This window comes from Amblyomma maculatum, chromosome 10, assembly GCF_055883805.1.
Source record: "Amblyomma maculatum isolate TAMU_Amacu chromosome 10, ASM5588380v1, whole genome shotgun sequence".
Lineage (NCBI taxonomy): Eukaryota > Metazoa > Arthropoda > Arachnida > Ixodida > Ixodidae > Amblyomma > Amblyomma maculatum.
In genome coordinates, this window is record NC_139353.1 from 124,966,395 (window position 1) to 124,980,215 (window position 13,821).

Here is a 13,821-nt window from a genome sequence, read left to right on the forward strand (position 1 = left end):
AAATAACAAGAATAATAAGTTGGGATGGAGCGCATTTGACAAGCACTCGCAGATTATGACTAGCAGCTTGCCAGTATCGCTCAAGAGGAAAGTATACAACAGTGGCATCTTACCTGTACTCACCTAAGGGGCTGAAACATGGAGGCTAACCAAGAGGGTTCTATTTAAGTTGAGGAGAACGCAGAGGGATGTGGAGCGAAAAATGGTAGGGGTAACATTAAAGGTTAGGAAGTGTACAGAGTGGGTGAGAGAAATTGCTACAGTTACTGACATTCTAGTGGAACTCAAGAAGAAGTGGGCATGGGCAGGACATGTAGTGCTAAGAGAGGATAACCGATGGTCGCTTAGGGCAACAAACCGGACTCCAAGGAAAGGAAAAGTGAACAGGGGGTGGCAGAAAATTAGGTGGGCGGATGAGGTTAAGAAGTTCACAGGGGTCAAGTGAATGCCGCTAGCAGAGAACCGGGTTAATTGGAGAAATATGGGAAAGACCTTCGCCTTGCACTGGGTATTTTTAAACTGATGATGATGATGATGACTGTGAACTATCATTTTTATAACGATTCAACAAGGGTGCCTTCCGATTCGTGGATGTAGATGTGTATATGCAGTGGCCCTTCTCTCCACAATAAAAATGAGACAGCTCCAGCTTAACTGCCCAGTCTGAAAAAGTAAACATATTCGCTCCTGTTGCATGATCTTGAGTTTGTTTAGACGACTGATACCAACCAGAAGCACAGAGTGGTCATGTAGACAAATTATCGATACTACTCGAAGTTTTCAAGAAGGCGTAGCCATAACTCGACGGAACTTTCACAGAGTTTAGCAGAACTACGTAGGTACAGCCTTTGTCATAATTATAGAGCCCAGGGGGTCTGCTTTTGAGCCGTATAGTGGCGCTGATTTAGCGGAGGTCGTTCCCACTGGAGAAGAAAGGACAAAAAATCTTACCATGGGATTAGGAACATCAGAAATGCTTTACAAGCCGCACAAAGTGGCTCAGAAGCAGACCCGTCGGGCTCTACACTTTTTACAAAGACTGTACATTGCCTTTACGCAGTGCGAAGATAACACGTTTCCTATGCACAAATAAAAACTGGATCGACGTGAATTGTAAGGGGGAGCGTCCCTACCAGCCAATTCTAACATCATTATCACCGGACTATAGCCACTGGAAAGCGAAGGTCTCACACATTTTCCTACAATTAACCAGGTCCAGTGCAATCTGCATACACTTAACACCTTCGAACTTTTTGCTCATCTACTCACGAATTTTCTGCCACCCCCTGACGCTCTCCTTCGATTGAAATCCAAATGGTTACTTTAGTCGACCATCGATTATCCTCTATTGGCACTACATGTCCTACCACTGCCCAATATTTTCCTCTTGATTACGACTAGAATATCATTAAATTGAGTCATTTCTGTTACTCAGCCTGCACCCTTCCAATCTCTTAACGTTACACGTTTCATTTTTCGTACCATAATTCTCGGCGTTGTTCTTAACTTAAATAAAACCTTTTTTGTTAGCCTCCGCATCTCAACCTCATAGATGAGTACCGTTAAGATTCAACTGTTACCTACTTTACTCTTGAGCAATACGGGTTAGCTGATAGTCATAATGGGCCTGTACCTTCCAAATGTACTCCGGTCCAATCTTATTCCTTTGGTAACTTCTCTTTCATGGTCTGGATCTGCGGTTACTGCCTGTTATATATAGCCATATTCGCCTACCACGTCTAGCCGTTCGCTACCTCTTTTAAAGTGCTGTTCCTGAATTCCCTGGCTCTTTAGCATAACTTAGCCATCTGCATAATTTTTAGGCCTACTTTTCAGCTCTTCTCAGGTCATCAATCATTAGTCGCAACTGTTTCTCTGAGTTACTTAGCAGACGGTGTCATCACCGAGGCGTAGATTTCTGAGATATTCTCCATCAACCTTCCTCACATATTGCCTTACTCCCCGCCCTGGTGGCGCCGGCGCTCGACTACTGTGCCCAAGGACGCGGGATCGAATCCCGGCCTCGACGGCCACTTTTTGATGGAGGCGAAAAGCAAGGCGCCGGTGTTCTGTGCGATGTCAGTGCACGTTAAAGAACCCCAGGTGGTCTAAATTTCCGGAGTCCTTCAATACGGCGTCTCTCATAACCTCAGGAGCTTCGGGAAGTTAATCCCAACAAAAGAAATCAAACCAACATATTGCCTTACATATCATACGCCCGTTTAGTGCGATTAAGAGCTGTAGCTACAAAAGTTTCCCGGCGTGCTCTGAGGATGCATGAATGATAATGCACTCATTTTAGGCCTAACTACGCCTTTGATGCCGACAGCACACTGGTTACCTAAGGCGCTCTTGTAAACGACTGTTTCACCTGTTGTGTGCATACGATGGAACCATACTCTCTATATACTCCGACTGTTCGCAGATGGCCACGGAGAAGAGTCTCGCTGCATTGTGGCTGGACAATCAGACTCAGCATGTCGCTGCCGAGAAGCTAAGGAATATGCGTAGGGTGCTGTGGCCAGCCCAGGAGTTTCTCAAGGCGGAGATGCTCGAAAAGGCGTACGCTAACTTCCCCGACAAAGCGCCGACATTCGCGCATCACTGGATCGAAACCAGGCGCTTGTCACGAGCTCGTCTTGGCTCAGACGCTGGCTTGGAAGAGTTGCGTATCCGCAATAGCATCACGGAGCCGTACGTCCAGTACGAGCACGTGTTGAACCAGCTGGCGCTTTCTCTGGGAGCCCTGGCGCCGCCTCTTTACTACAATGACGGCACCAAGGCGATGTTGCACGGCGGCTTGGGATACTACTATGCCAAGGAGTTAATGAAGGCTTTTGACGTACAGGGCTTGCAGGTAAACTTCATACATGCGCGGTATAGCTGGTTGAAAGGCTGTATCAGAAAAAAACGATTGAGCGAGTTAAAATGCATTTTGTGATTTAATATAAATGCTCATCTGTTCAAACATATGAATGAAGTTTCTTGTTATTCTTTGAGGTCGACCACATTACGTATTATTACTCTTAAAGTAAGAGCGAGTTTTATGTCAGTCCAGCGTCCAGGCCGAACCTCTAAACTAACTAGCAAGTCTCTTGCGCCCTCTTCTTTGTTCATCTTTCTCACACCGCACAACTTTTAAGGCGAAAGTCTTTCTAGGTTGATGTGACGAAATCCCGCGCGCGAGAGTTGTGCGCTAGATATGTTATATTCCGCGAGGTTCCGCGAAATGTGTTCTTATCTAGCATTCTTCCATCTGCAAAGCCACACTTCAACGCGCGCCAAAGAACGCCACGCGATAGTTTGCCGGAGAAAGTGTAACATATAAACCGCCCCTTTACTTTCCTATAAACCGCTTATAACTATATGTAGCACTGCAATAACATCGATGAGAGGCAAGCGATGAGAAGCAAATGTTAGAAGAGGAATGGTAGGCTTTCGCCATTCTTAAGAGACATCTAAGATACCCTCTAACTTTTGTTTTGCCTAGGCTCGCCTTCTTCCACAACTTCTGCAAGTCACAGTGCGTTGGTGCTTCACTGCAATTACCGGAGAAACAGTTTGACAGTGGCTTAGCTATGCTATGCCAAGATATACGTATCGAGAGGTATACGTTCCCCTTGCTGAGCTTATGGTAATCTATGTTTAGCAATGAGAGACGTTGGGTATACTCTATTAATTTTGCTTGACAGATACAAAGGCTGCACGGTGATCTGTGAAGTAGCATGCAGCTGTTTCAATTTTATCTATATATAAATTGGTTCACAGGAACGTAAAGGCTCAGTATGTGTCTAACTTGTGTCATGGACACCTGAACCGCGCCGTAACAGAAGGGAGAAAGGTGGGAGTGAGAGTGTGAAGTGCTTAGAGGAAGTATTCAGATAGTGGGAATGCGAGCAGTTAGGAATAACGGTAGATGGAGAATACCTCAGTAATCTGCGATTTGCTGATGATGTTGCCTTGCTCAGTAACTCGGGGGAAGAGCTGCAAGTAATGATTGATGACCTAGACAGGAAAAGTAGCAAGGTAGGCTTGAAAATCAATATTCAGAAGACTAAGGTATTGTTCAACAGCCTCGGGACGAAACAGCAGTTTACGTTAGGTAGCAAAGCACTGGAAGTAGTAGGCGAATATGTCTACTTAGGACAGGTAGTAACCGCCGATCCGGACCATGAAAAGGTAAGATTGGGAAGGAGCGCATTTGGCAAGCATTCTCAGATTATGACTAGCAGCTTACCGGTATCGCTAAAGATGGTTGGTTTGTGGGGCTTAACCTCCCAAAGCAACTCAGGCTATGAGAGACGCCGTAGTGGAGGTCTCCGAAAATTTTGACCACCTGGGGTTCTTTAACGTGCACTGACATCGCACAGCACACGGGCGCCTTGCTCTTCGCCTCCAACGAAAAGCTGCCGCGGAGGCCGGAATTCAATCCCGCGTCCCTGGGAACAGTAGTCGAGCGCAGTAACCACTGCGCCACCCCGGCGGGGTGGTATCACTAAAGAGGGAAGTATACAACAGTTGCATCTTACCTGTACTCACCTATGGGGCTGAAACATGGCGGCTAACCAAGAGGGACCAAGAGGGTTCTACTTACGTTGAGGACAACGCAGAGGGGGGCGGAACGAAAAATGGTTGGAATAAAATTAAGAGGTATGAAGCCTGCAGATCGGGTCAGAGAAATAACTCAAGTTACTGATATTCTGGGGGAAATCATGTAGTAACGGGCATGGGCAGGACATGTAGTGCGAAGAGAGGATAGCCGATGGTCGCTTAGGGTAACAAACTGGATTCCAATCGAAGGAAAGCGTAGCAGGGGGCAGCGAAAGTTAGGTGGGTGAATGAGGTCAAGATGTTCGCAGGGGTCAAGGGGATGCAGCTAATTTGACAAATATGGGAGAGGCCTCCGTCCTGCAGTGGGTATATGATGATGAGAGTGAAAAAATGGATTTTCTCTATACAAAATTTCGATTCGGCAATCTCCAAAGGCTGTCTCATACATTGTATCACTGGTGTCAAGTTCATTTGGTGCCACAGTCTGTCGCACACATTACACATGTGCCCAAATGAATTGTTCACAAAGTCTTCTTCAAATGTGCAGGTCGCTTTCAGTAACTCGAATGGACTGATCAGTCACACGACGTGCCTTCCAGTCCCCCTCTGTTGCTTCCCGTTGACTGAACTCTTCCATAGGCCCATCTCGGCGGCTATACTCCGTCTATTACGCTCGGCGGTCTGGCATCATTTGGCAAGGCGTTCCTGGCACCATTCGGGTGTCTCCGCTGCTCTCTTCTCCTTCTTATGCTCATTCAATCTAAGCTGATGCTATGCGGCCTCTAGCGGCGGCTGCGTTTCGATGGAGGCGAAACGGAGATACATCCGTTTGCTGTGCAATGTGAGTGATTGATTGATTGAATGTCCTTTATTGAATTATTGAATGTGAAGGCTCATGGCCGTGGATGGGGATAAATGGGAGTAGACAGAATGTTCATTGCTTAGATCATCACTCAAATCACATTGCTCTAATCAGGCCACTACGCGAGCCATATTTCGCAAATATCATCTTTGTGTTAGCATCAGTTTCTAGAATGGACCGGTAGTTCAGGCGGTAGGGTTTGTTCTCGGAGCGTCCTGTAGTAAAGGCAGGCCAATCAGAGTCGTGCAGTAGGGGCACGTAATCATTTTCTCTGTATACTGACGCCAGCGGGCCATAATACGTGACGTGTAAGCCGAATGGGCAATGAGCGTGTTCAAAAAGACTTTTTGACTTCGGGTGAGGTGGGTTTTTCTTGTAAAAGGTGGGTCTGGTGTGGCCACCTGCATGCGATGCTGACTGAGGCTACGAAGACTGGTCCCGAGTATAGTGCTTAAGGGCAAGAGAAGGGGTGAGTTGCCCGCCCAAGGTCGAGTAAGGATTAATCAAGGGGGCGGGGAAGTAAATGGGGACATCCCACTTGCCAAGGAAGCCACGGCATGTGCCGCCGCATTGCCCCCTGATTCGTCCGAGTGACCTGGGGTCCAGTGAATGGCGACAGTTCTGGTCGCGAGTTGGTGGCGTTTAAGGAGACGCTATATCGCCGTACCTGTTGCATCTTGTGAACCCGGAGTAGCGATTTCCTTGTAAGATTCATAGGAATCAGTAAGAATACGTATTGAAGCAGTTCCGGTGCAAGGCACTCCTGACAAGGCTCCCCAAATCGCGAGGAGTTCAGCATGAAGAGGGGTACCTTAAGGTAGGTGGCAGGCATAAGCGCCTGAAAGGGAAGGGTTGTCAACGCATACCCAGCCCATTTATGCAAATTCGCTTCTAATCGATGCGTCGGAGTATATGTCAGTCGTATCAGGGATTCGCTATTGTCGGTGATGGGCAGCGAAGAGCTCTCGGGGAATGACAAAATCGCGGTGTATAGGTCGACGGTGGAGGCGTGTTACTACTGGCATCTCCCAAGGGAGAAGAGATGCATATACGGCTGGTGGTTTGTCGTTGCGCTGTACATCCCAGGCCAGCAGGCGACGCCCTTGGACAGTGTTCTCTAGACGTATTCGATGACGCGTCTGTGACTTGGCAACGATGGTAGTGAGCGGTGGAAGAGCGGCCAAACGCTCAAGTTCGGCTATAGGAGTGTGCTTAGGTAGGCCGGTAATAGTGCGTAGTGTTGCGCGATGAAGGCGTCCGACCTTAGCGAAGACAGTCTTCGACAGTTGGAGGACGGTTGTGCCATAGAGGCTTTTTCCAACCGCCGCTGCTCGGGCCATCGCACGGCAGGCATGTTGCCGTGCACCGTCGTGCCGGTTGGACCGACGACGAATAGTGTGTAGCAGTGCTGGCCAAAGGCGTTGTAGCTGATGAACCCATTTCTGGAGACTGTTGCACCTTGAGATGGGCAGGCCATGAATGCGGATTTGACCATTTGAGGAGGTGATGATGTTGCCTCTGATGTGAAGATGGATCTGCATACTGGGTTGGTTTTATGCTTTCCGTCGATACTAATCAATTCTGTTTTATGTGGTGCGAGCTCGAGGCCAGTTTTGGTTAGTATATCTTCAAGACAAAGAAGGGCCGCCTGAAATTCAGTCTGCATAGAATATTTGTCTGCATAATCCGCTGCCTCAGACAAGACGGTAATATCAGCGGCATATATAGCGAATCTTGCGCTTGTGCTGTTGTTGTAGTGGTTATTTATTGTATGTACAAAAGGAAAGAAAAGATGTTTGCCAGCCCCGGTATCTGCTATCTTATATCTGAAGCACCTGAACTGGGGCGGCGGAAATAAAGGGATAGCGAGGAGAAGGTAGAGGAAATCAAAGAGGTGAGTGATAGGGAGAAAGAAAAGAGTAGGTAAAAATAAAAGAAATATATACACTATTTCCAGATTCTCGGCGACGCGTGTCATGGCCAAGTTGAGCGATATGGGTCCGAGAATGGAGCCCTGAGGTACACCCCTATCCAAGTAATAGGTTCTCGGCACCCATCCCAAAGCTTTGCCATGTAGCTGAATGGGTCTAGACGTCAAATATTGTGGATCCAGATTTAGACAAGATTACTAGGAAATCGTTTGGCGAGTTCCTCCAGGATAACCTCATGGTGAACATTGTCAAAGGCTTTGCGTATATCGACAGCCAGGAGATAGTCAGGTAGCGCTTTACGATTAGCTCTATTCAGAACTCTTCGCAAACGCCAAAGGCAGTCATGCGTTTCGTGGTTAGGGCGGAAGCCGGCTTGAGCTGGATGAAATCCAGGACTGCCCTATTCAATGTTGTGACTAATTCGGGTATGCAGCAGACGCTGGATGAGTTTACAGAGATGTGAAGTCAGGGCGATTGGACGCAAATTACTAGGATGTCGAAGGCTTTTGCCAGGTTTAGGGAAAGGAAGAATAAGAGAAATCTTGAGATTATCCGGTACCGTTCCGGTCTCCCAGTAAGAATAATGTCGAGAAGGGCGTCCTGGGCTAAATTAAATTAAATTGGTTCACAGGAAGGGAAAGGCGCAGTAACTGTCACACTTGCTCTGTGGACACCCGAGCCGCGCCGTAAAGGAAGGGAGGAAGGTGGGAGTGAAAGTGGAAAGAGAGAAAGGGGAGCCGTAGTTGAGGGCTACGGAGTAATTTCGACCACCTGGGGATCTTTAACGTGCGCTGACATCGCAAAGCACACGGACGCCACTTCGTTTCGCCTCCATTGAAACGCAGCCGCCGCGGTCGGGTTCGAACCCGGGAACTCCGGCACAGTAGTCGGGCGTCGTACCACTGCACCACCCCGGCGGGGCGCGTCCTGGGCTGCCGAGTCGAGATTGTGAAGCTCCTGCCAACTACTCGGTCATGCCCGGGTGTGGCGCGAGCCCGGCCTCTTCCGAGGGATGCTTGCAGTTCTCCCTTTGAGAATGGGCGATCCAGGTTTGGATCAGGGTTTCTAACTGGGAAAATGGAAACTGCTGGTGGAGGCGTTAGGCTGGCGTGTGGGAAAAAGGTGCGTATAACTTCATCTTCAACATCAGCCGGGTTGCCATTGAGAAGGAGATCGGCGAGAGGTGGGGCTCTGCATGCCCTGCCATTTAGGCCACGAAAGATGTGCCAATGTTGTGACAGGCCCGGTACTTGTCCAAGACGGTCGCATGTAGAGTGCCAAGCCTCACTTTACAGGTGAAGCTGGTATGCCCGGATATGCTTGAATTGTCGTCGAAGAGGCACGAGATCTTTGTGAAGTTTTTTGCGTGTCCGAAAACGTTGCGTGAGGTGATCCGCGCTACGCCAAAGATTAGCCAGGTGAGCATCCATGCCAACTGTGAAATCGTCACAGGGGATATATTCGAGAGATTGAGTGCGGGCATCTCAGAGTACAGACAGAAAGGAGTCAATATCCGAGAAGTCGGTCATAGTATTAGCACGAAACATATCTCAGTTGAAAAACGAAGGTGTTGTCCGAACGCTAAGACATTTACGATTGAGAGTGAGCAAGATGGGCAGGTGATCACTACCCCAAGAATTAAAGGGACTTCTTAGCGCCGAAGAAGACGCGGTGATGAGAATGTAAGGTCCAGTGTAGTGTCCGCTTGAGAGGGATGGAGACCGATACGGGTCGGCGCGTTAGGGTCGTTGCACAGGGTAAGAAGAGTTTGATCAAGGGCGTCATATAGGGGTTTAACATGTTGAGTAGGCTGAGATGAGCTACACGCTGCGTAATGTGCGTTGAAATCTCCGCCGATAAGAATAAGATAAGGGTGTGCTGCGTTTTCAAGGTCAGGGAGCCAGGTACCGGGTTCTGCCATGACGTTACCTGGCCGGAAATAGGCTGATGCCACGACGAAACGTTTTTGGCCATGGGGGAAGATTTTTACTGCAACATTCTCACGAGTGGGAGAGCAAAGGGACGGAAGCGAGAGCTGAGTGGAAGGACAATCGTTCCAGATTAAGACGGCCGCCTGTCCCTCTGAACGGCCGTTTTTATGTTGGATAGTAGGTGTCTGGTAAGTGCAGTAACCAGGAACTTCACAAGGACCGCGCGTTTCTTGAAGGAGTAAGAAAAGAGGATGGCGCTGAGGCATTTGTACGAAGGGTAGGACCGTTCTGATTGAAGCTTCTGCAGTTCCATTGAATCCCATGAGCCATAGTACTCATGAAAGGGGTACAGATTTACGGCGCTTACTATCTTCTGTGAGTGTGGTACGTTGGAACTCCCCAAACATAGTCTACAGATGGCTCTGCATGGAAGTGAGGGCAACACTAAGGGTTGCATCAACTTCCTTTCGCAGAGATTCCTTCATTTCATTTTATTTAATTTTATTTCCTTAAAGGCCCCAGGAAGGGGTATTACATAATGGGTGGGAAACATAAAAACATAGTTATTGTACATATTGTTTTACACTTTCAAAGAACTTTGATAAGCAGGTGATAACAGCGCTGTCACCTGGAAGGCCGTTCCAGTGTGCAGCTGCGCGGGGAAAAAAGGAATTCGAAAAGGTAATGGTGCGTGACAATGGACGGGCGACGCGAAACTTCTGTGCCTCTTGGGCGCGTTCCTTTTGGATTAGCCCCAGGATGTGGGTATAGGCGGAATCAGACGCTGTGACCGGTTGCGGCCGGCGGGTAGGAGAACGGCTTTTGCTGCCTTTCTGTGAGCGACTGCGTTGTGGAGTCTGGGAACGAGTTCGGGTGTCCTCTGTTATCTTGTCCTTGGTTATCATCTCCCGGAGACACTGATTTTTGCGGCGTAGTTAGGATATTTCTGCTCTGAGGCTCTCAATGACCCCGGCTGAACCTGGAGAAGAGATCTTTTCAGCATATGATACATGTTTGGAGACAGTATGTGAGGATGTCACCTCATGTGTATTCGGATCATCCGACTCCTTAGGTGCCGATTTGTCGACATGCTTTGCACAAGTTCGAGCCGGGCACTGGGTACTTGGGGTGACATGCGTGGAAGCGCCGCAGGCTACGCAATGAGGAAACTGCTTGTAGCCGGGGTCCTCAGGGTGCGGGTTCTTACCGCAATCCCTACAAACGGCGGGAAACGATCAGTATTTGGCTACATTGCCGATTCGGTGAAAGTTATAAGATGCGACTGGGCGCGGGCGGTATTCACGGACTCGTGTAATCTCATAGTCGAATACTAGCCGAGAAAGTAATGTGTCTGATGCGAAGGTCAGAAGTAGCAAATTTGTCTTGCCGAGCATGCGTATGTCTGTGATTTCAGCTGTCTCGCAGCGCAGGTGTGCCATGATATAGTCCATCGTGAGGCCTTCTCTAATTCTGATCACACCTCGCGTGCTGCCAGCCGCAGGCTGCTTCAGTGGGGACGAGTCCACATCGAACGCTTGGAGAATCCCGCGTTCGCGCAATTAAACGGGTCAATGTACACAGCTTCTTGAAATGCTCAGCGTCCCTGACAGTTATGCGGATGCAGTTAGCAGCAGAATCAAAGCGGAGAATGGTCATATCCGAAAAATACTGAGACGGAGCACTTTGCTCTATTGCGTTGGTAATAGCCTGTTTCGGGATGTTTGTGACAAGCATTTTGTTAAGTGGCCTGATCAGAGCAGTGAAATGAGGACGACTCACCCGTTCTGTGTGCAGGCGTTGCGGGGACACTTGACGCTTGCAATACGCTGAAGTCATGCTGCACTCTGTAGCTGTCTTAACTTGAGCAGGAGGGCTTGCTGAGACAGTCATAGCTGCGGCATCCATTTCCTCGTGCACCGTCGGCAATCGCGGGTAATCAAAGCTCCCTGTAGCCTGTGGCGTTTGTGGCGTCGGAGTCAGTGTTCGGCTGGATGCAAAATACGGCGCCGCGTCCATCTGCTCATGCCCCGCCGGTAATAGCTTGGCTTGACTGTGGGGTTGTAGTCGGTGTAACATGTGGCGTTTGTGGCGTCGGAGTCAGGTTTCGGCTGGATGCGAAGTACGGCGCAGCGTCCATCTGCTCGTGCCCGGCCGGTAAGGGCGGATAATCAGAACGCCTTGTAACTTGGCTTGACTGTGGGGTCGTAGTCGGTGGTTGGCCCGGAGTGAAGGTCGCCGGGCGTAAAATTTTGAAGGTCACATTTTCCGCATGCGCTGTGGCGGCAGCGCCGCCCGGCTGTGGCCCGGGAGCAGGCGTGGTCGTGGTGGGCCCTGAGAGCGTCGATTAGGCTTATCCCGTCAAAAAACACCTGGTCCTTGAAAGCTTCGAATCGAACAGCGAACGAAAAGAAAATTGTTGCAAACAGGTGCCGTTTCGAGTGGGATCTGGCCATATCGGGTCTAAAATCCACATACACTATTGGAAAAAACACGGAGCCGAGATGAAACGCGTCAGCTCGCTCTCAAGGAGCAGTCGGGGAGCCGATGTGAGTGCACGGTAAAGATCTCCAGGTGGTCTAAATTACTCCGTAACCCACCACTACGGCTCATCTCTTTCTCTTTCTGCTTTATCTCACACCTTACTCCCTTCCATTACAGCGCAGTCAGGTGCCCACAGACAAAAGTGGGACAGATATTGCGCCCTTCCTTCCCTGTAAGCACCAGATGGCCCGGCGCGTGGCTTCTCTCTATGAAGTTATGGCAGATGACGATGCTCGCTGCCATCCTCTGACTTCATGCTAGATGGCGATGCAACGGTTGCTATGCAACGGCGCAAGGAGCGGAGCGACCACGGCGCTGCTACCGCCACAGCGAAAATGCACCTTTGCTGCCATCGTAGCTTTTGCTTCCAAATGATAAATCCTACCGACTCATGGCATGGACACAACGTGCGGGTCCTAACACGGCTCGATGCGGTTGACGTGCTGTGTTTCGCACTGTTTCACGCCCGCGGCGACGCACATCCCTCGCAGACGCAAGCAGTTCTATAATGTAGTTCACTGGAGATGTCTGGAAATAACATGCTACGCACCCTGGTATCTGAAAGCGAGATTGGGAGAGAGGCGGTAGCAGGAACCCAAAGCACGCGAGGCATTGTGGGGTATAGGGTGGATCTGGACATGTCGATGCGCGAATGGACTGATCTCTGGTTCTGAGATGTGAATGTTCGGGCAAGCTGCCATCATTGTTATCCATGGGTGAATGCTTGAGGTTTCGTGACCAATTCGAAGGTATCGGGGTGATGAGTGAGGACCGCGTCCACAGTAGAGGTGGGTTCACGGGCGTAAAGAAGGAAAAGGGGGAGAAATCGGTCGTATTTGGTGTTGCAGTATTGTAAGCGCACGTGACGAATGGGAGAATCGGGTCTCCGTTTAGTTTGTCAGACCTGACATACATGGCCACCATATCACTCAAGGGGAGGTTAAAATGTTCCGTCATGCCATTTGTTTTGCGGGTAGTAGGCCGAAGTAGAACGGTCAACAATGCGGCATTGCTGAAAGAGCGCTTCGACGGTCTTGGAGAGAAAAACGCGGCCACGATCACTCCGCAGCTCTTTTGGCGAACCGTGGCGGAGAACTAGATCAAGATGAAAGACGCAAAGCCTTACGCCGACGCGAAATGTAAGGAAGATGTTTCTGCATAGCGGGTAAAGCGATCGATATCCACGATGACCCAACCATTACAGGATAGATTATTGGCAGTGGCCCGTAAAGATTGAGTCGTTCCGCACGATTGAATGACCGGCTGTGACAGGGCAAGGGCTACATAGGAGCGATGGATCGGCGTGGAGGGTGTTTGCGACGTTAGCACTCGTGGCATGCACGGATATAATAACGGACAAAATGGTACTACCCCACCAGTAATAGCGGAGACAAAAACGGGTGTAATCTTCAACACTCCGGAGTGGGCACACTCGGGGTCGGCCTGAAATGCGGCACGTGTATTCGAACGTAGGTGGGGAGGAATCGCAAGGAGTCACTTCCGTTCATTGGGAAGGCAATTTCGGCGGTATAACATGTCGTCGCAGGTGGGAAAATGAAGGGCTTGCCTGCGAAGAGTCCGAGGGCGGGGCGCAGATATAGGTAGATGAGTGCGAAGGGAAGCAATCCAGGAGTCCTGCCTTTGTTCATTAGGCATTCCAGCGATCTCCAGCGAAGATGCGTCACCGTTAGGAAGGCTGTCGAGTCAGAGTCACTTTGGAGAGAAGGCCTCAACAAGGCATCAGCATCGAATGCTTACGGTCAGACCGGTAGGTAACGTGAATGTCGTATTCTTGCAAACGGAGCGCCCAACGAGCAAGACGGCCGGATGAGTTTTTAAGGGTAGACAAGCAGCAGAGTGCATGGAGATCTGTGACGACAGAGAAGGGGCGATCTATAGGTAAAGGCAGAACTTTTCGATGACCCAAATGATCACCAAGCACCCTTTTTTGTAACAGAATAATTTTGTTCTGACTTTGTTAAAGTATGGCTGGGATAAACATAAC

General features: G+C 49.5%; 1 protein-coding gene across 1 annotated transcript in view; it reads left to right on the forward strand.

Moving 5' to 3' along the window:
• Positions 1 to 2,425: 2,425 nt before the first annotated feature.
• LOC146177404 (neprilysin-4-like) overlaps positions 2,426 to 13,821 on the forward strand; it is a 52,199-nt gene continuing 40,803 nt past the window's right edge. The window contains exon 1 of the mRNA XM_084581547.1: positions 2,426 to 2,857. Within this exon, the coding sequence (XP_084437673.1) occupies positions 2,426 to 2,857 (432 nt within the window). The remainder of the gene's footprint in view (positions 2,858 to 13,821) is intronic.